This window comes from Mirounga angustirostris, unplaced genomic scaffold, assembly GCF_029215605.1.
Source record: "Mirounga angustirostris isolate CCGP_5_RB_7025 unplaced genomic scaffold, mMirAng1.0.hap1 SCAF_2, whole genome shotgun sequence".
In the NCBI taxonomy this organism is placed as follows: Eukaryota; Metazoa; Chordata; class Mammalia; order Carnivora; family Phocidae; genus Mirounga; species Mirounga angustirostris.
Genome location: NW_026991710.1, coordinates 6,690,331 through 6,711,291, shown reverse-complemented (window position 1 = coordinate 6,711,291; position 20,961 = coordinate 6,690,331). Strand labels below are relative to the sequence as shown.

Here is a 20,961-nt window from a genome sequence, read left to right as displayed (position 1 = left end):
CACTGTGGGATGGACAATAGGTGGTGGGTACATGGCTGCCAAATGGCTGAATAACCCTGTGGCTCAGGGGTCCCCAGAAAGGATTTCTTGGAGGCTGACAGTCCACCTCCAACTGACATCAGTAACCTTCAGAGGACACTGTTCATCTTGAGTTAATGTTTTCATTAATAACTTTAATGTGGAGTGGAAATACCATGTTTACTCTAATCCCTTTCGACAGGCTGCACTTTAAAACAATTTAAAAGAGGCAGAGACAAAGAAAGGAGCCCTGCGGACTGATTGGGTTTCCCACTAGGACGGACAGAGTTGTTTTTGTCTCCTTCTTTCTCACAGCTATTTCTTTGGTGTCTTCCTAGACATCTTTAGAGACTCTTTCTGAATCAGGGAAGTGTTTCCACCTCTACCTTGGCTCAGGTTACTGATTCATCAGGAGACTTTAGGGAAACGGAATAGCCAGATCCCCACACCCACCCCAAAGCGCTTGAATATTGGCGTCATGATGTAAGACAGTGCGTCTCAACGAGTTAGTATCTGGGACACACTTGCTGACACTGAAATTGTTGGTGGTGCCTTTGAAGAAACTAAAGCAAACCAAAAGAAAAAAGAAAAAACACTCAAAACACTGAAGTCAGTAATAAGTACACGTTAATCTCTGTGTAACAATGCAGCACGTGTTTATCTCAGGACCGCAACTTACATGCTCGGCGGCTCACAGTGACTGTGATGCTCATCATGGTAATTTCTTTCGTCATTTTGGCACTCTGTCACTGGGCACTGTAACCCAAGATTCACAGCTGCCCCACATTCCAGCTATGAGCAGCCTTTGTCTTCAGTGTGAGCTCAACTGTGGGGAATGGTGATGCCATCCTGAGAGTATAGCAAAGACATCCTACATGGTGAAGATTTGCATGTGTGGGTATTAGAAATCGCCAGGGGACAGGGGAAGAGTAATAATCTGTGACTCAAGGCATAGCATCTCCAGTGCTTTAGCTAAGTCTATCTTTTAGACTTTTTTTTTAGTTAAAAAAAAGCTTATTGTGGAAAATTTGGAAAAGACTGAAAAATAACATGTAAAAGAATAATCATATATTTCCCTTCACCATCACGTGAAGCTGGCAGACAAGAGGAGCATCTGCTCCAGCTTCGTGGCCCTCGGCGGTGTCGCTCCCTTCCCTTATCCAAACCGGATGACTCATTTGACCAGGGCCTTTGCTCCCACTGGTCCCTCTGCCTGACAAGCTCCCACTACTGTTGCCTCCTCCAGGAAGCCTTGCCTGATTGCCCAGTGGAGAAAAGCTGTGCATTTTTATGCAGATGCTCTGAGTTCAAGTTTTCTCCCCTCCCCCACCCATCTCTGTCTCTGTCTCTCTCTACTGGCTGTGTGATGGCCACTGAGTTACTTCACCTCTCTGATCTTCGGTGTTTTCTTTCTGTGCACTGGGATGGGGGAGGGAAGAAGAGGGAAGGTACTTGGCATAATCGGAAGACTTGTTATGTGTTTTGAATGCAGTCTCTTATTGAACCACCCGCCCCTTCCAGACAGCCTTGTTGGAGGGTATTTTGGACCTCCTTTCACAGATAAAGGCCCTGAGGCTCTGGGAAGGGAAGTCATTTGCCAAAGCTCACACATCTGGAAAGTGGTTGACCCAGGATATAAACCCAAGTCTGCCTGTCTCTGAAACTTAGCTACATCACTATTTTTCAGGGTCATTGGCATTTGAAGGAGCTCAGTGAAGAGCCCCACCTTTGCCCAAGTGAGAGGTAGACACAGGGCCAGCCGGGTAGAGGTCAGTGACAGTCCTACAGTGGTGGGAAGCTGGGCCGGGGGACATGGCTTCAGAAGCTGCAGTCATAGGAGCTTCCTGGTATCATACCCCAGAATGAAATTGACCCACCCAGGCACAGGCAGAGTGGAAAATGTCAGACCTTCTCTGCCCGCTCCCACCCCTGGGCCCCTGCCTTGGGAGTCTGCCCCATAGAATCGACAACACAGGGGATTAGGAGAGACTGCCCTTGCTTTCCATGGCAGGCTGCCTCCAAAGAGTGGGCGAAGGGCTACAGCAACCACGTCCATTGAGTTCCTTTTGCAGATAAGCCCACCCTTCCCTAACGAGGAAGATTAAAAGGAAAGGTGAGTATATGGACACACAGCAGGTGCTCAAGGATGGTGACTTTCTTCTCCGTCCCTTTCTCATAAAGACCTTTGCCACTCTGGCTGTGGCCATGGAGAAAGTGGCAGGGCTACCTGAAGGTCCAATCTGTCCTTTAACCATGACCCCAGTGCTGGTTCCACGCTCCCCCTCTCCTGCTGCTAGAAGGGAAGTAATAACCGTCTCTCTTTCACCCTGACCTAGGGCTTGGTCATCGAGCGCCTGGGACGGAGACCCCTCCTCATGGGTGGCTTTGGGCTGATGGCCCTCTTCTTTGGGATCCTCACCATCACACTAACGCTGCAGGTGAGAGGGTGTGTCTGTCATGCCCCGAGGGACGTCAGCATGGAGCCGGCCTCCAGCTCCGGTGCTCTCGGGGTGGGTTCCAGCAGGGGCTCTGTTCCTCACCGCCCCATCTCTAAAATGGGACAGTTGTCCCTGTACCCAGGGGTCTTAGGAGGATTAAATGAGAAACTACCTACAGTACCTGGAAGGGCACCCGAACATGACAAGTGCTAGGGGAATGTAGGTTTGGGGAAATATCACTGGTGAAAGTGGTATTTTTCCCTTTTATGGAGACAGGAAACTGAGGCATAAATATACATGAAGAAGCTGCTCAAGGTTCCACAGCTAGTAAATGGCAGAGCTGGGATGAGATTCCAGGGTCTTGGGGTTTCCTCCTACCCCCTGTCCCCTGCACTGCTCAGGACAACCTGCAGTGACGGAGCCCTTTCTTGGTGCCTCGAGCCTGGCTCAGCACCAAGGGAAGCATGAGGCAAGGTCATGGTGGTCAACAAATCTTGGCACTTTTCAAAAATGAATCCCTGAGTGGAAAGTTGCACGTGTTGATCATTTGCCGAATGTCTTAAGGTCCCAAAAACCTCTAGAAAAAGGCAGTATTAGCCTGGTGGTGCCTGACGGACAGCAGCTTGTCGTCCAGAAAGGAAGTGCTGCTGGGGGCGCTGACCAGGCAGGAGGCAGAAGCATCTGCCGTGGGGGTGATGTGCTGGCAGTGACCCCTCCTGCCCGACTGCCAGACCAGGGTTGACCTGCACAGGGTGCCCTTGCAGGCCCCTCAGATGGACCGAGCTGGGTCCCTCACAGTTGGGTGATGTCCTGGTGCATTGTCTTTCTGCAGTTGTGGCAGATGTTTGGAAGGGTGGCCTGGAGCAAGTGGGCCCCCCTAGGCCTCACTTCACAAGGTCTCAGAGCTCTTCCCTGCTTGGCTGCCCTCCTCTGCCTCTGTCCCCCCTTCCCCACTCCCCCAGCCCTATTGCCTTGCAGCCTCCAAAGAGCCTGCCCTTTCCTCTCCCTGGGGGCCTCCTCTGCTCAACTGGCTTCTCTTGCTTTCCAAATTCAGGAAGTTCTGCACATCTCTTAGATACCTCTTCCTCCAGGAAGCCTTCCCTAACCCCATGTGTCAGTGAGGCACCCTCCTCTGTGTTCCCAGGGACCCCAGGGCAACCCTGCAGTATCACTTATCACACAGGATTGGCTTTCCCTGTTATCTCATCTCTCTTTTCTGATAGAATTGTGGGAGCAAGGGCCATGCCTGTATCATTTCTGTATTCCCACCTCCCAGCCCAGTGCATGGCACCCAGGAGAAACTAAGAACAATCTGCCAGATGAACAAACGGATGGATGGATGGATGGATGGATGGATGGATGGATGGATGGATAATGGGTGGGTGGGTGGATGGATGGATGGATGAATAATGGGTGGGTGGGTGGATGGATGGATGGATGGATGGGTGGATGGATGGATAATGGGTGGGTGGGTGGATGGATGGATGGATAGATGATGGATGATGGATGGATGGATGGATGGGTGGATGGATGGATGGGTGGATGGATGGATAATGGGTGGGTGGATGGATGGATGGATGGATAGATGGATGATAGATGGATGGATGGATGGGTGGATGGATGGATGGATAATGGGTGGGTGGGTGGATGGATGGATGGATAGATGATGGATGATGGATGGATGAATAATGGGTGGGTGGGTGGATGGATGGATGGATGAATAATGGGTGGGTGGGTGGATGGATGGATGGATGGATGGGTGGATGGATGGATAATGGGTGGGTGGGTGGATGGATGGATGGATAGATGATGGATGATGGATGGATGGATGGATGGATGGATGGATGGATGGATGGGTGGATGGATGGATAATGGGTGGGTGGGTGGATGGATGGATGGATAGATGATGGATGATGGATGGATGGATGAATGTATGAATAGATGATGGATGGATAGATGTATAATGGATGGATCAATGGGTAGATGGATGGTTGAATGATGGATGGATGCATGGATGGATGGACAACTTAGGGCAACAGTGAGCCATGCAGTGTACAAGAGCCCACAACACTCCCCTCAATCCTAGATCTTCCTTCAGCAAGACCCAATGGACTTGAACATGGAAGGGCTGCTGTCCCCCCCTCTCAGCCCATCACCCTCCACTCTGAACATTTGCTGCTCACCCCTGTGCTCTTCTCGCTTGTGCCTCGGTGTCCTTGCTCATGTAGAACCCTCTCCTGGAACTTTTTTTCCTCTCCTTTTGATCTTGTGTGACCCTGGCTTAGCCTTCAAAGGTGAACACAGTCTCCTCCCCTCTCTGAATCTCTCTAGATTGGGCTCAGGTGCTCCAGCACCTCCAAACATGCTCCCCATGTCCCATCACTGGTGACACCATGTTCTAATGATTAGACATCCAGTCTGCTTGGACATCTTTCCATGCCCAGCACCGAGCCACCCCGACCCTGCCAGACAAGTGACAGCCCCCCCAAACGTATTTAGTGACACCAGTTAACTTATCTCATACCTGTCAGGAGAGCAGGGGTAGAAATGTAGTGTTTTACACAACGAGAGAGATTAAGTAAGAAAATTTTTTAAATGTGCGAGTGCCTGTAAAATTTCTCATATTGCCTGCTTCAGACTAAGCACTCAACCAGTATTAGTTACTCATTTATTTACCACCTGCTGTATGTTGAGGACACTGCTAAACTCTTGGGAGGCATCATCTCTTTTTATCTCAGTCTGCAAAACAGGTGGATGGAATGGCCCGGGGGTTATCATTATCCGCATTTTATGGACACTGAAACCAGGGCTCAGAGATGTGAAGTGACCTGCCCCAGGTCATGCAGATGGATCAAGGAGGTGCTGGGGTGAGAACCTAGGTCCTCTCTGCCCCGCTGCCTCCTCCCCTGCCCACACTCCTGCTCTCTCGCAGGACCACGCCCCCTGGATCCCGTACCTGAGTATCGTGTGCATCCTGGCCATCATTGCCTCATTCTGCAGCGGGCCAGGTAAGGCACGCCTCCTTCCTCACCGGCACCACTGAGCTGGGGTGTTCTCGTTGTACACATGGGAGCTTGAGGCCCGGAAGGGGCAAGGCCTGACTGGGAGTGGAGGGGGAGAGAGAGAGTCCCCTACCTGTTTAAATGCAGTGATGGCCTTCATTTCCACCCCACGTATGGGAGGTAACAGGTAACAGGCGCACCCAGAGTTGGGGAGCTGATAACATAGAACAACATCACAGCTACAATTAACAGTTGCGAGAGCGCTGAGCCAGATCCACTAGGTTGGGATGAATGGGAGGTACTCAAGTTACAGTCTGTGCCCACAGAGAAGTGACTGTTTAGCGTGGAGATGTTTATGATAATAATAATAATGATAATAGTAATGTGTGAGATTTATTGACCACTGGGTATGTGTTCAACATGGCCAAGCACTTGATGTGCATTAAGTCCTTTAAGGCTCGTGACAGCTCCGCAGAAGGCGCCGAGTGAGCTGTGGTGCAGCCACCTGACTCCCAGGGCCCTGATCACCACCACCTTATACTGTAGCTGCAGGAGGGTGGAGTCTGGAGTTTTCTGAGCCTCACTTTCCCCAGGACTCACTTCCAGCCCCAGCTCTGCCATTTCCCTAGTGGGAAAGTCCTCTCCTCTCCTTGGGCCTCAGTGGCCCTGCCACCCCCTGGCTCTGTGTCTGTGTCCTCGGGGTCCCACCAGACAGGGGTCCCCCTCAGCTGGGACTGAGCGCATCTGTCTGGCAGGTGCGGCTGGGGTTACTGTGGTTTCTATGTTGAGGAAAACAACACTACGCTCCTATCAGAACACATAGAACGGAATTTCTGTTTCTCCCTTTGTGTTGCTGCTTTTCGTGGGCCATCACGTTCCATGTCCTGTCACATCTGTGACAGATGAACAGCATCTGTCCGCGATTCCGGACAGCAGGCTATTAGAGTGGGACGGCAGAATGGGCTGCAGAATGAGGGGGAAGGGCGTTAGGCATGCACACACACAGGAACACACACCCACGCCGTGTTGTGATGGGGATCAGAGGGCTGAGGAAGACGGAGACTCCCTGCAGGCGGGGCAGCGAACTGACCAGAGGACCAACAAGGGCACATGTAAATGTGTTCAGTCCCCTTCTATGGGCAGCATTCACGTGGGCCCTGCAGGGGGGCAGCCAGAGGCCCCAGGTGAGGCCTCTGAACACCGGGGTGTGGACCAGAAGGACAGGGCTTACGGGCTGGTGTGCAAATCCCCCTTGAGATGTCAGGCCCAGTGAGTCGTCTCCTGTCCTCTTCATCTAAAATCAGCACCCCCAGGCATACACACACACAGTATGCACATGTGCACACCCTCATGCAGATACACGTACACACACACACATCCACACACGTGCTGTCACATCATCCTGGTTTATTTGCTTTGTCACACCTTCACCGGCTCATCTGTTTCCTGTATATACTCATTTATTTAATGCAAGGATTGGCAAACTTTTTCTGTAAAGGTCCAGATATAAATATTTTTACAGGCCACACAGCCTCTGTCACAACTCCACACCTCTGCAGTGGGAGTGCAAGCACAGCCCTAGACGATGTGCATTCCTGCCAGAAATCCCTCCATCACTTGAGTGCTTCAATCAATGGGGAACTCACTACCTCACAAAACTGACAGTTCTGTCGTCCGGCATCAGCAAACTATGGCATGTGGGCCAAATGTGGCCCATAGCTTATTTCGTATGACCTATGAGCAAAGAATTATCTTTCTTGTAAATTTTTTTTTTAATTTAAAGATTTTATTTATTTATTTGACAGAGAGAGACACAGCGAGAGAGGGAACACAAGCAGGGGGAGTGGGAGAGGGAGAAGCAGGCTTCCCACGGAGCAGGGAGCCTGATGCGGGGCTCGATCCCAGGACCCTGGGATCATGACCTGAGCTGAAGGCAGACGCTTAATGACTGAGCCACCCAGGCGCCCTCTTGTAAATTTTAAAAGAGAAAGTTTGGGGCACCTGGGTGGCCCAGTCGGTTAAGCTTCTGACTCTTAGTTTCGGCTATAGCCCAGGGCCCTGAAATCTGGCTGCACACTGGAACCCCACAGGTGTGTTAGATTTGTTGTTGATTTTACTCCCATTGTGGGCAAACACAGTTTTCTTCTGATCACAGAGCCTGCTGAGCTTCTGGCGGTTTAGATTCTAAGCTCTCCCTAGCATCTGGGAGCCCCCTAAAGGGAGGCCCACCTACCCTCCCTAATCCCAGACCAGAGGGGCCCCTTACCCTCTGCTCCCCAAGCCCCACCATGGTCACCCAGCTGCCAAGCCTCACCCGCTGTAAGATCGGCCAGGCTTTAGAAACTTCTCTTCAGTTCACATTGACAATGCACAGCTTAAGCCCCAGGGAAATTACCTGTCTAAGGGAGGCTGCCACTTGGGTTGGGAGATCATCGTAACTGGACAGGAGCAGATGTCAGGAGGAGCCATCCTGGGAAAGTGTGGCTCAGAAATGCTGATAGATGAGGGACTGAGAGACTCCCCGTTGAGCTGCCCCTCCAGCATTAAGTGAACAGGATCATCCTCCCAGGAAAGAAACCAGGAGTTCGCCTGAGGCAGCTTCTGTGATGAGCAAATCAATTCAAGGAGGCTTGACAGGGAGTTGAAATTAGGTGAAGGGAAAGAGAAGCGGGGCAGGCGGTTTTCAGCTACGTATTTTATCTGTGTGCATAACCCCGAGGCAGTGGCTGTGACAGCCAATAAATGAGGCACCATAAAAGAGCTTTATCTTTGAAGGAAAGGAGATGCCACCAAAGCATTTCAGTTACAGTGTGAAAAATCTTATGACATGGAGGCTCTGTGCCTGGCACCAAGTGAAACCTTCCGAGGGAGGTTTCCATGCTGGTGGGGAGGACAGACACACCACTGTCTACCCCGAAACATGGAGTATGGTCACTGCTCTTAGAAGGTCATTCTGCTCTAAGTGCTCCAGAAGGCCAGAGCCACCCTGATGGGAGTACCGAGTGCCTAGTGGCTGGAAAAAGGGCTCCCCTATCTATCATGTTGATTTAATCTGGAAAGACAATTATGGACTCTCAGAAATATAGATGGATAGATAGGTAGATAGATAAATAGATAGAGATAGAGATATCATTCATTCATTCACCCATTTCGCAAATAGTGAGGACCTACTTCGGAGCAGGCATCCTTCCAGGCCTGGAGATATAATGGTGAAACACACAGACACATATACACGATCTGCCCTCAAGGGAGCTTACCTTAAGTAACAGAGGTCAGGGTCCTACTGGAAGGATATGGCACACTCAAACTGGGATAATTGGAGGAATGTTTGATAACAAGACAAGCTGTAATGGTAAAGGCAGATATAGGGAGATGTCAAAGACCCGATCATTTAGATGATCTCAACATATGACACTAACTTCCAGTGTCCACCCCTCCACCTTTTGGCCATGCAGGAAGCAAAACGATTTAGTGAAAGTTAATTCATCAAAAGTCAGCACACTGGAGGTCAAATTGCTGAAAGCCAAATCATACAGAAAAATAATTTGCTGAATTTATCTTATTTCTCTATCTATGGAGAATGTACAGAATTCTGTCCAGAAAAGAATGATTTTTAACAGCTTTTATAGATTTCTGTGTTGTTGTTCACTTTGTCTGCATGAGTGAACTTTGAAGAACTTTCCTCTTTTTTTCTTCGTTCCCTGCTGTTGTGGGTGGAGGTTAGTGGGGAGTGGCATTAAATATATTCTCATCCACAGTAGGAATACGTGTCTTCCTCAGCTCTAAATCCATTTGGTTTCAGAGATTCGTGTAAAAAACAACTGGATTTAGATAGCAAGGATATGTCAACACATTTATCTTAATTTATTTTATTCTCTGTTTGGGAAACAAGAGTGTGGATAACAAAGGTTCAGATAGCCAGGGCTCCCCACCTGTCCATAGACTGGTTTCTCTTACTAACGTCTTGTTATTCACTAATGCATTTTACGTCTTTGGCTTTGGCTGTGTTGACCTTGAGCCAACCTTGTGACCTTCCTTAGTCCCTTCTCTGAGCCCTGCTTCCTGGCCAGGAGAGGAGACAGCACAACCTGCTGCCCCAGCTAATGCACAGGGAGGATGTGGGGCTCCAGAGGGGCCATCTGTGGATGGTTCAGAATGTTGCTGCCCTTTTGCCAAAATCTGCAGTGATTTGGGCAAGGCCATGTCCCTCTGCGGGTCTCAGTTTCCCCATCAGTGAAATGAGGGTCTGACCCAGATTAGGAGTTCTCCAGGGGGCGGCTACCCTTTAGAAACCCCCATCTGTGGTCAAACATAACCCCAAGGCCCTGTCCAGGCCACTGGGCGGGCAACAGGAATGGCATTTTAACATGTTTTCTGAATAATCCTAAGCCGCCAGCCCAGCCCAAACCACTCCTGTCTGTGGAAGCTTCTAGACTTAGTGACCAGCTCCATGACCGCCCAAAGACTCTTGCTCAGTGAGCTAGCCAAACTGAGCACTGGCCATTGATGTCTCCAGCACAGACCCTCAGGACAATAGTAAAAGTCACAGTAACAGGGTGCCTGGGTGGCTTAGTCATTAAGCGCCTGCCTTCGGCTCAGGTCATGGTCCCAGGGTCCTGGGATCGAGCCCTGCATCGGGCTCCCTGCTCGGCGGGAGGCCTGCTTCTCCCTCTCCCACTCCCCCTGCTTGTGTTCCCTCTCTCACTGTGTCTCTCTTTGTCACATAAATAAAATCTTTAAAAAAAAAGGTCACAGTTAATGATAACAGTGAGAGTGTGGGCAGTCGTGTACCTCACGGGTGTTTCGGGGTCTGTGCTGGGTGTCTGGCTCGAGCCAGCTCTCTCCGCCCTCACTCCAGCCCCACGGGCCGACCGTGGCTTTCCCAGTGGGCACATGAGGGAGCTGGGGCCCCCGAGAGGCTCTGCTCTCCGAGGTCGCTCGTGGCAGATGCTCCCGAGGTCAGCAGGAGGGCGGTGCTTGTGCTCCTAGCTACTGCAGTGGGGTGAATAGGTCACCCCGCAATGGATTCGCGTCTGCTCGGAACCTCAGAGTGTGACCTTGTTTAGAAGTAGGTCCTTGTAGCTGTCATTAGTTAAGGATCTCAAGATAAAATCACCCTGGATTGAGGGTGGGCCCGAAATCCAATGACTGGTGTCCTTCCAAGATGAGGAGAGGACACGAGGAGACCCAGAGAGGAGAAGGTGACATGAAGACAGAGGCAGAGATGCGAGTGACACAGGGACAATCACGGAGCACCAAGGACTGCCAGCAACACCAGAAGCTAAGAGAGCCTCGGGACAGCTCCTCATGCAGGGCCTCTGGGAAAATGAACCCTGACCGCACCCCGACTTCCGCTCTGGCCTCCAAAACTGGGAGAGAATACCTTTCTGTTATTTCAAGTCACCAGGTTTGCGATGATCTGTTCAGCGGCCTTAGAAACTAGCAGGGCACGGAGTAGGCAGGAAACTATTTGCTTACCCCCAGGCAGCTGTAGGGGCAGGGCCAGGGCTTGGAAATGAGGGGCTTACAGCATCTGACACGTAATGCCAAGCAGATGGGTGGAAGGGGCACATTCTGCTTATTCAAGAAGACAAAGTGGAACTTTTAAAATTGATATATTCTGCTCAGCGCTAGGTACTTTGCCTCCTTCACCCTGGTCCTCACAGCACCCTGCAAAGGAGACACCCGATCCCCGACGAGGGCACCTCTACTCTGGGGAGCCTGCCTCGCCCACATCACCCGGTGCACAGGCAGCCCGCCAGGATTTGAACCCACGTCTCCACAGCTCTGCGGTCTCATCTTTCCTGCCGTTCTCCTTCTTCGCTTTTGCAAACGCTTAGTTTTCCTACTTATCTCTTTCCCACGGTCCAAGGCAGAGTTAATTAGTGAGCTTATCTCCTGAAATGAGTAGGAAAACGTGGCCGTGCTCTTTATGATTTGCTGCCAGGTCCTCTCCGGAAAGGATCCTCCCTTCGAAGCAATCTCAAGCAAGTGCTGCTCTGGGAAAGAATTTGGGCCCTCCAAAGTGTCAACCCGTAAGCCTGGATTTTCAACAGAAACGTGGAAAGCTCTAGTCCTGCAGTCCCTGAAATGAGTGACAGGCACCCAGCTTCTAGGCTCTTCTGTGGTGTCCACCGGCCGCTGTCTTCCTCCGAGCTGAGCAATCCCTGAGAACCTGGCAGAGGAGTCTGACACTTAACTGATCCTCACAGCCGTGGAGGTGAGAGCCTGACTCTCGGTCTCAGGGTATCGGTTTCCTATGCCTGCTGTCACGCAGGACCACAAAGGGGAGCCTTTAAGGGACAGAAATGCATTCTCTCGCAGCTCTGGAGAGCAAAGTCAGAAATGAAGGTGGGGGCAGGGCCAGCACCTCTGGAAGCTCTGGGGGAGAATCTGTTCCAGGCCCCTCTCCTGGCTTCTGGCGGCTGCTGGCTTTCCTCGACTTGCAGCCAAACCCCCCCATCTCTGCCCCGTCTTCACATGGCCTTCTCCCTGGTGTCTGCCCTGCATCCCTCTGCCTCCCTCTTACAGGGGTCCCTGTGATGCACTGAGGACCCACGCTGATAATCCAGGGTGAGATCTCTCACTGAATCACATCTTGTGCCATATAAAGTGACTATCACAGCCTCCAGGGACCAGGAGATGGGGTAAGTGGAGCACCCCACCCCTCCCCTGTGGGTTGGGGGTTCACAACCCAGCAAGAGCCCCCGTCCCTCCTCGACTTCCTCACTCACTGCTAATCTCAAAATGGGTAAAGGGGCTCAAGGGCGGTGAATTAACCTTTGCTGGCCTTCCTTGTGCATCCTGCATACAGAGACTTTGGCATTTCTGCCTCTGTTGCTTCTTGGTCCTGAGTCCAAGTGAAGCTTGTGTTTGAACGCCCTGTTACCCATGCAGTGGAGATGCGAGCGAGGTGGGTGCCAGGCCAGGAGCAGTGACCTCTGCCGAGGAGCGTCAGAGGGCATACAAAGGAGCATGTTCAGTGTCTGGATCTTGAGGAATTAACAGAACGCAGTTCTTGCGGACAAGTCAGGGTGAGGCAGGGCTGTGCTTGATTCCTGAGGCTGCTGCTGCAGATGACCTCTAACTCAGTGGCTGAGAACCACAGGGATTTCCTCTCCTACAGCTCTGGAGGTCAGAAGTCTGAAATCACTTGCACCGGGCAAGGATGGTTCCCTGTGTCTCCAGGGGGATTTGCTGGCTTGCCTTTTCCCACTGAGAGACCACCCACACCCCAAATCTTGTGTCCCCTCCTCAGTCCTCAGAGCCAGCAGCATGGCAACTTCTCTCATCTCTGACCTCCTGCCTCCTTTGTGTAAGGACCCTGTGATTATACTGGACCCATCTGGATTGGATAGAATATTCCAGAATAACCTCCCCATCCCAAGGTCCTTAATTTAATCACACCTGGAAAATCTCTTTTGTCATACAAACTAACATGTTCATAGATTCTGGGGATTCAGATTGGACATCTTTGTGAGGGAGTTGGGGAGGGGTGGGGGGGGAATGAGACAGTCAGGTACTAATAGCCTTTCCTAAGGTTAAAAGGCATGAGATAGCAGGCCATATGGGAAGTGGGCAAGTGGTCCAGGTGGCTAGTGGCATTATGGGGGAGCTGGGTGTTAGCAGAGGAGACTAAGAGTGGGCAGGACCAGATTGGACCCCACCTGTATACTCAGCTTGAATAGTGATTGGATGAGTCTGCTCAGCTTGCATAACCAAGGAGCATAGACCGAGAGGTTTAAGCACCAGCAATGTAGTGTCTCATAGATCTACAGGCTGGAAGTCCCAGATCGAAGTGCATGCAAGCTTGGTTCCTTCTGAGGCCTCTCTCCTTGGCTTGTAGACAGCATCTTCTCCCTGTATCCCTCTTTGTCTTATGAGGACACCAGTCATCACGGATCAGGGCCCACATATCTGACCTCATTTTGCCTTAATCACCACTTTAAAGACCCCATCTCCAAATACAGTCACATCCTGAGGTCCTGGAGGTTAGGACTTCAACATGAATTTTGTAGGGGGTGTCGAGAGGGGATGACACAATTCAGCCCATAACCGTGAATCAAAGTAAAACTTCTGGAACAAGAAGCCCCCACGGTTCAGGCACTAATTCTACCTCTTACTAACAGTGTGGCTTTGGGCAAATGGCTTAATCTCTCTGGGCCTCACCTGAAAATTAAAGATAACCATAGTATCTACCTTGCTGGACCCTTATAAGGCTTAAATCCCCCTATTCATTCAAGTAGTTACTGATGGAACCATGTGCCAGTCATTCCTCTAGGTGCTGGGGATACAATAAAAACAAAAGAGACAAAAACACCTGTCACCACAGAGCATTGCTCTAGTGGAGGGAGACATAAAACAATATGGAAAGTCACTTATAAAGTGTATAGGAATGGGATAAGCACTGTGGCGAAAATTAGAGCAGGGAATCTGGGTGGGAACCACCTCTGGGAAAGTATTGAATTTGACCTGGGGTTGTTAGGGAAGGCCTCGGTGGCAAGGTGACAGTTGAGCAAAGATGGGAAGGGTTGGAAGGAATGCAGATGGTTGGAAGAGCACACCCAGCAGAGGGAAGAGTCCATGCAAAGGCCCTGAGGCAGGAACATGTCTGATCTGTTGAAAGAACAGCAAGGAGGCCAGTGAGGGCAGGGAGTGAGTGAATGAAGAGCGGCTGGAGATGGAATTGATGGAAGACAGGAAGCGGCAGGTTGTGTGCTACTCTGTAGGCCATTTTAAGGACTTTGGGCTTTTTCTTTGGGAGAGATGGCAGCCCTCTGGGGATTTGGGACAGAGGAGTGACAGCTTCTAAGCTCCATTTTAAAAGGATGTTCTTGACTTCCATGTTAAAATAGCCTGTAGGAGGCCAAGGGTAAAACCTGGGAAACCAGTCAGGAAGTTCTTACAGTCATGTGGGCAAATGGCGGTGGCCCCTTGGACCAGGGTGGCAGTGGAGGAAGTGATGAAAAATGGTGGATTCCAAACACAGTAACATTTGTAAGTTTTAGTGGACTGAATGCTTTGGCAGGTTGGATGTGGGATGTGGAGCAAGACCAGAGCAAGACCAGAACAAAGAGACTCCAAGTATGGTGCTGCCATTAACTGAGGTGGCGAAGGAAGCAGATTAGGGGTCAGTCTTAGACATGGTAGTGTAGACATGACCATTAGCCATCCCAGGACAGATGAGCTGACATATATAAAGTACAGGCCCTGTCACAGGGTAGCTTGTCTAGAATCCGATGCCAAGATGCAGTTTGGGGTGAGGGATGTTTATCAGGGGTCTTCACCTGTTGAAGGGAGGCATGGGGTGGGTGGAGGGAGAGGTTGGGCTGTGATGTGGGCCCAAGAACAGCTCAGCCAACCCATAGGGAGTCTGCAGCTGAAATGGCCCATCAGATAGGGCCATGCTGTGGCCCAGGCCTTTCTACCCCACTGCCTGCAGTCATTGGAAGTGGGCCACCCTGGGACGGGTGTGCTCTGGGGCCAGGTGGTTCTCTACTGACCCTAATGGGGCTGGAGGCATCTGCCAACAGCCCTCCTTCCCTGTAGCCTGATCAGGATGGTGCAACTCCATGCCTGTCGTGTCCACATCCCCTTATCTGCAATTCCAAAATTAAGAAAACTCAGAAAAAACAATTATTTTTCAGTAGTTTGGCACCCAGACCTGACCTGAGCAGATGTGAGCCTCTTTGCTGTCTTTTTGTCCCACTTAGTGAGACTCTCAATGATCCTTTCCTTAAAGCTCTCTTCCTCCTCAGGCTATGGCAGGTCTGTTTCCTACATCTTCCCCCTCTGGCCGCCCCTCCTTTGTCCCCTCCCACTCTTGTCTTCTTCCTGTCCATGGGTGCTGGCACTCCCCAGGTTCTGCCCTTGGCCCATGCACTTCTCACTGCAGACACTGTCCCAGAATGGTCTTCTCCACTGATAGTGTCCATGTCTTCTCTGGTGCCCCCATTCCTGCTCTCCACCTGGACTTCCCTCCCAAGTTCCAGACCCAGGTGTTTACTTCCCTACAGATCAACTCCACATAGAGATCATATGGGCTCCTAAAAACTGAACATGCCCAGTCAGAAATCATCATTTCCTCCCTAAATCTGCTTCTCCTCCTGTATCCCCTTATTTTGATGTATGAAGCGAGCAATGACCTACTTGCCCTGTAGGTGATCCTAAACTCTCCATCTACCTCATCCCCCACTCCCACATAGGCACTGGTTTTGAGGTGGACTCAAAACACCCCTGTCAGGGCTGAACAAGGAAACCAACAAATCTCAGCAGAGTACTGAAATTTGACAATCATTGTCATCACCACTACCCCACCCCACCATGACCACCATCATCATCATCACCATCACCATGACCACCATGACCACCATCACCATGACCACCATGACCACCATCATCACCATCACCATCATCACCAATACCATTTACTGAGTACTTATTTGGGGCCAGGCACAGTGCTAAGTACATTACCCACATTACCTCCTTTAACAAGAAACTCAAGTTAGTTGAGACAGAAAGTGAGGCATTTGCATGTGCACTAGAAATGCACGTGGACTTGGAGTCCACAGGCTGGGGCTGGCAGGGAAACAGACCTGAGGGAAACACCACGTCCGCCTTCATTTCTTCTCTAACAGTGTTAATGACCGGACTCTCGTGGGGCCCGAGGGAATTGGTATTAACCTTATTTAAATTTGCATTTTTCCAAGTGAGATAGAGTTACGTGGTCATGAATCACTTCTCTGAGTGTCAAAAACAAGCTGCAAAAGGGAAGAGTGGCCCACTGTGGTCACACACTGTCCATTATTTAATCTGAAGGAGGGCAAGATGCACCCTGATAAAAGTACTTGAAGGGTTTCCCCTCAGCTCCCCATATTAGGGGCAGGATGGCCAGCACTTAGGGGTATTTTAGGCACCCAAAAGTTGACCCTTAAGGAGCAAAACGTGTTGTTCCCCAGAGGGGCAACATGAAGTGGGGAAGGACCTTGGCTCAGAGGTCCTCCCATTGGTTCAAGTCCCCATGCAACCACCAGTGTGGCCTTGGCCTTCTTACCCTTCCTTCTGTCAGTTTCTCCACATGTAAAATGGACCACAGACGTCCTGAGAATGAAGTGGGTCAACATACAGGAAGCAAGTGTGCATGTGGCCCGCGTGCAGACAACTAAAGGGAAAATCTCCCAGGCAGAGGCAGTAATGAAGGCAAGAACCTGCCTGGCAAGTTCCAGAACAATGCTGCCTAACAGATGAAGCCACAAATGTAATTTAAATTTTTCTAGTAGCTACATTAAAAAAGTAAAAAAGGAACCGATAAAATTACTTTTGATAATGTATTGTATTCAGCCCACATATCCAAAACATTATCATTTCAGCTTGGAATCGTTATATAAAATGTGTTAATAGGGTATTCTAAATTTCTTTTTTTCTTTTTTTATACTCAGTCTTTGGAATTGGCGTGTACTTTATACTTACAGCACATCTCACTTCAGACTGGCTACATGTCAGCCGCTCAACAAGCCCACGAGGCGAGGGCTGCCATGTTGGTGCCGTTCTGGAAAGAGCAAGGACGTGTGTGTGGTGGGAGTGGCATGAGCAGGGGCGAAGGGAAGGGAAGCCAGAGAGTGGGAAGGAGCTAAGGCACCATTAGGTCAGCTGTTGGATCCAGTGCCGTGGGAAAGTGTAGGAGGGTCTGATCGGAGGGCTGATGGGGTCTGATTTCTATTTCAAATGCTCACTTTAACTGCTGTGGGTAACACATTGGAGGAGGTGCACCTCCAGTGTCCTCAGAGACCTGCTCTGCGGTGAATCATTCAATAGTAATAGTAGTAGCGGTGGTGGTAATAGTAGTAGCAGTAGTAGTGGCCGTGGTGGTGATCATAGTAGTAGTAGCAGTAGTAGTGGTGGTGGTGGTAATAGTAGTAGTGGTGGTAACAGTAGTAATAGTAGTAGCAGTAGTAGTGGTAGTAGTGGTAATAGTGGTAGTGGTGGTAATAGTAGTGGTGGTGGTGGTAATAGTAGTAGTAGCAGTAGTAGTAGTAGTGGCGGTGGTGGTAATAGTGGTAGCAGTAGTAGTAGTAGTGGTGGTGATAATAGTAGTAGTAGTAGTAGTGGTGGTGGTGATAGTAGTAGTAGGAGGAGGAGGAGTAAGTGGTGGTAGTAGTGGTGGTAATAGTAGTAGTAGTGGTAATAGTGGTGGTAATAGTGGTAGTGGTGGTAATAGTGGTAGTAGTAGCAGTAGTAGTGGTGGTGGTGGTAATAGTAGTAGTGATGATAGTAGTAGTAGCAGTAGTAAGGGTAGTGGTGGTAATAGTAGTGGTGGTGATGATAGTAGTAGTAGTGGTGGTGGTGGTGATCATAGTAGTAGTAGCAGTAGTAGTAGTAGTGGTGGTGGTGATAGTAGTAGTAGTGGTAATAGTGGTGGTAATAGTAGTCGTGGTGGTGGTATTAGTACTACTACTACTAGTAGTAGTAGTAGTAATAGTGGTTGTGGTGGTAATAGTGGTGGTAGTAGTGGTAGTGGTGGTAATAGTAGTGGTGGTGGTGATAGTAGTAGTAGTGGTAGTGATAATAGTGGTAGTGGTGGTAATAGTAGTAGTGGTGGTGGTAATAGTAGTAGTAGTGGTGGTGGTGATAGTAGGAGGAGGAGGAGGAGGAGTAAGTGGTGGTAGTAGTGGTGGTAATAGTAGTAGTAGTGGTAATAGTGGTGGTAATAGTGGTAGTGGTGGTAATAGTAGTAGTAGTAGCAGTAGTAGTAGTGGTGGTGGTGGTAATAGTAGTAGTGGTGATAATAGTAGTAGTAGCAGTAGTAAGGGTAGTGGTGGTAATAGTAGTGGTGGTGATGATAGTAGTAGTGGTGGTGGTGGTGATCATAGTAGTAGTAGCAGTAGTAGTAGTAGCAGTAGTACTACTACTAGTAGTGGTGGTGGTGATAGTAGTAGTAGTAGTGGTGGTGGTGGTGATCGTAGTAGTAGTAGCAGTAGTAGTGGTAGTGGTGGTGGTGATCGTAGTAGTAGTAGCAGTAGTAGTAGTAGTGGTGGTGGTGATAGTAGTAGTAGTAGTGGTGGTAATAGTAGTAGTGGTGGTGGTGATAGTAGTAGTAGTGGTAGTAGTGATAATAGTGGTAGTGGTGGTAATAGTAGTAGTGGTGGTGGTAATAGTAGTAGTAGCAGTAGTAGTGGTGGTGGTGGTGATAGTAGTAGTAGTGGTGGTGGTGATAATAGTAGTAGTAGTAGTAGTAGTGGTGGTGGTGATAGTAGTCGTAGCAGTAGTAGTGGTGGTGGTGGTGATAGTAGTAGTAGCAGGAGTAGTGGTGGTGGTGATAGTAGTAGTAGTAATGCAACAGAAATAAGCAGCCACTTTCACATCTATCATATCACCCTGTTAGATCAATGCACCCATTTTACAGATAAGAAAACGGAGTCTGAGAGGAAGTAATTGGCCCACATATCACAGTATCAGAGGAAGGACTTGAGCCCCTTCCCCTGGGCCACAGTCCCTTCCCACCTTCCTGAAATGGCTGGCTGGACCTCCTGGGGGGTCCCAGGAGAGGCACCTGGCCCTGCCTCAGTTCTCTGCATTATGTCCCTTCCTTCGGGAGCCATACGCTTTGAAATACTCTGTTTGCTAAGATGATACATCATAGGCCCTGGGGCCAGATTCCTGCAAATCCGAGTTCCTGCAGGAATCTTGGGCTGTCTCATCAGTTTGGTGGTGGCAGATCTTTAAACCCCGCCAAACACGGAACCAGTTCCCACTCGTTTCCTTCTTTCGTGTTCTGGAAAGAGAGTAGGAAACTCACTCCTGACACATGGCACTAAGAGAGAGGCATGGGCTTGGGGTCTGATCAGGCCTCTGACTACCTGTGACATCCTCGGAAAGTCACTTAGCTTCCCTAAGCCGCATTTCCTTGCCTGCAAAATGACACTGGCAGCCTCCACCTTGTTTAGTGGTACGCACAGTGCTTGGCACACAGAAGGTGCTTGGTGAGTTTTAATTTCCTTTCTTGCCTCCCTCCCTTTATTAAGGCATATATTTTTAAAAGATTTTATTTATATATTTGACAGAGAGAGACACAGCGAGAGAGGGAACACAAGCAGGGGGAGCGGGAGAGGGAGAAGCAGGGAGAAGCAGGCTTCCCGCTGAGCAGGGAGCCGGATGCGGGGCTCGATCCCAGGACCCTGAGATCATGACCTGAGCCGAAGGCAGACGCTTAACGACTGAGCCACCCAGGCGCCCCTATTAAGGCATATTTAAGTGGATTCCATAACAACACAAATTATAAATTCAGAGTTCTAGAAGGAAATGATAAATGGTCTGATAGAAATTTGGTTTTTCACAAGCTCCCCAAGATGATAAACACATAGTAATTTAATGATGGCATGACATGACTTTCTGGAGAAAATTCTAGAACAGGGTTCCTCAACCTCAACACTGCTGGCATTGGAGCTGGGTAATCCTTTGCGGTGGAGTTTGTCCTGGGCATGGTGCGATGTTGAGCAGCATCCCTGGCCTCTACTCCCCAGCTGCCAGTTGTGACGACCAAAAATGTCTCCAGACATGGCCACATGTCCCCTGGAGGCAGAATCACCCCTAGTCTAGAACCACCATCATAACCTGGTGTTTTGGAGTAAGTATAGGCTCAAGACTCAAACCAACCTGGCTCTTCACCTGTTGCTGTGTGATGTGGGGCAAGTCAGCCTGTGTATGTGAGTGTGTGAATGTGAGAGTAGGAGTGTGTATGAGTGTGTGTCCTCACGCCCCTACTTCTTTCCTTGTATCTAAATAACAGCCTTTTCTTGAGCGTCAGCTGTGTGTCATATATTAACTCCTGTGATTCCCACCAGAAGCCTCGTGATCATTATCCATTTTACAGGGGAAGAAACTCGAGGCACGGAGAGAGAAGATGCTCATAGAGAGTCCTACAGCCAGTTTCAGGCAAGCTCGTTTTCAAGTCTGAGCAGTTTGGCTTCATGCCCTGTGCTCTTCTTAACCCTGCTCCACAGCTGTGAAATGCACACGAGACAGTATGACCTCCCTAGCATATCTAGAACCTGGTTGGGCACATAGTAAATGCTCAGTAAACACTAGTTCCCCTCCTCACTAAATCAGTGTCATTCGAGAAGATTCTTAGGATCCCACATTCCACATTACATTGCCAAGTGTTTATACTGGAATAGGAAAGGAGCTTAAGATCTGCTAGTGATCTTCTCTTGTGTTAGAGTAGCACACCTGCAGGGGTTTGACCTAATAATCAGAAGAGGGGGTACTGAAACAGCAGGGGACGAATCACATGCTCTTGCTCAGGTGCTCAGAAGAGGTGGGAGCTGGGTCTTCAAACCCATCTCCTGTCTTCAAGGGGAGACCTTTCTGAGGCACCTTGTCAGTATGAATGGGGCATCTTTTAGATGTCTGTATTAGGTTCCTGTTGCTGTTGTAACAAATAATCACAAATATAGTCAATTAAATCAGCACATATATTATCTTACAGTTCTGAGCTCATATGTCTA

The 20,961-nt window shown here is 49.7% G+C and overlaps 1 protein-coding gene across 17 annotated transcripts in view; it reads left to right on the top strand.

The window, feature by feature from the left end:
• Window positions 1-20,961, top strand: part of SLC2A9 (solute carrier family 2 member 9) — a 231,812-nt gene that overhangs the window by 186,106 nt on the left and 24,745 nt on the right. For 13 of the 17 annotated variants that reach the window (XR_010409283.1, XR_010409284.1, XM_064584279.1 and 10 more), the window contains 2 exons: window positions 2,355-2,456; window positions 5,389-5,464. The exons of 1 other annotated variant lie outside the window; for it this stretch is intronic. Coding sequence is in view for 13 of the 16 variants with exons in the window: in XM_064584279.1 (XP_064440349.1) it covers window positions 2,355-2,456; window positions 5,389-5,464 (178 nt within the window). In the remaining 3 variants the exon portion in view is untranslated. Of the gene's footprint in view, window positions 1-2,354; window positions 2,457-5,388; window positions 5,465-11,405; window positions 11,824-11,989; window positions 12,106-20,961 lie in introns of those variants that run through there. 3 more of the 17 variants (XR_010409285.1, XM_064584276.1, XM_064584274.1) reach the window with 3 other exon arrangements.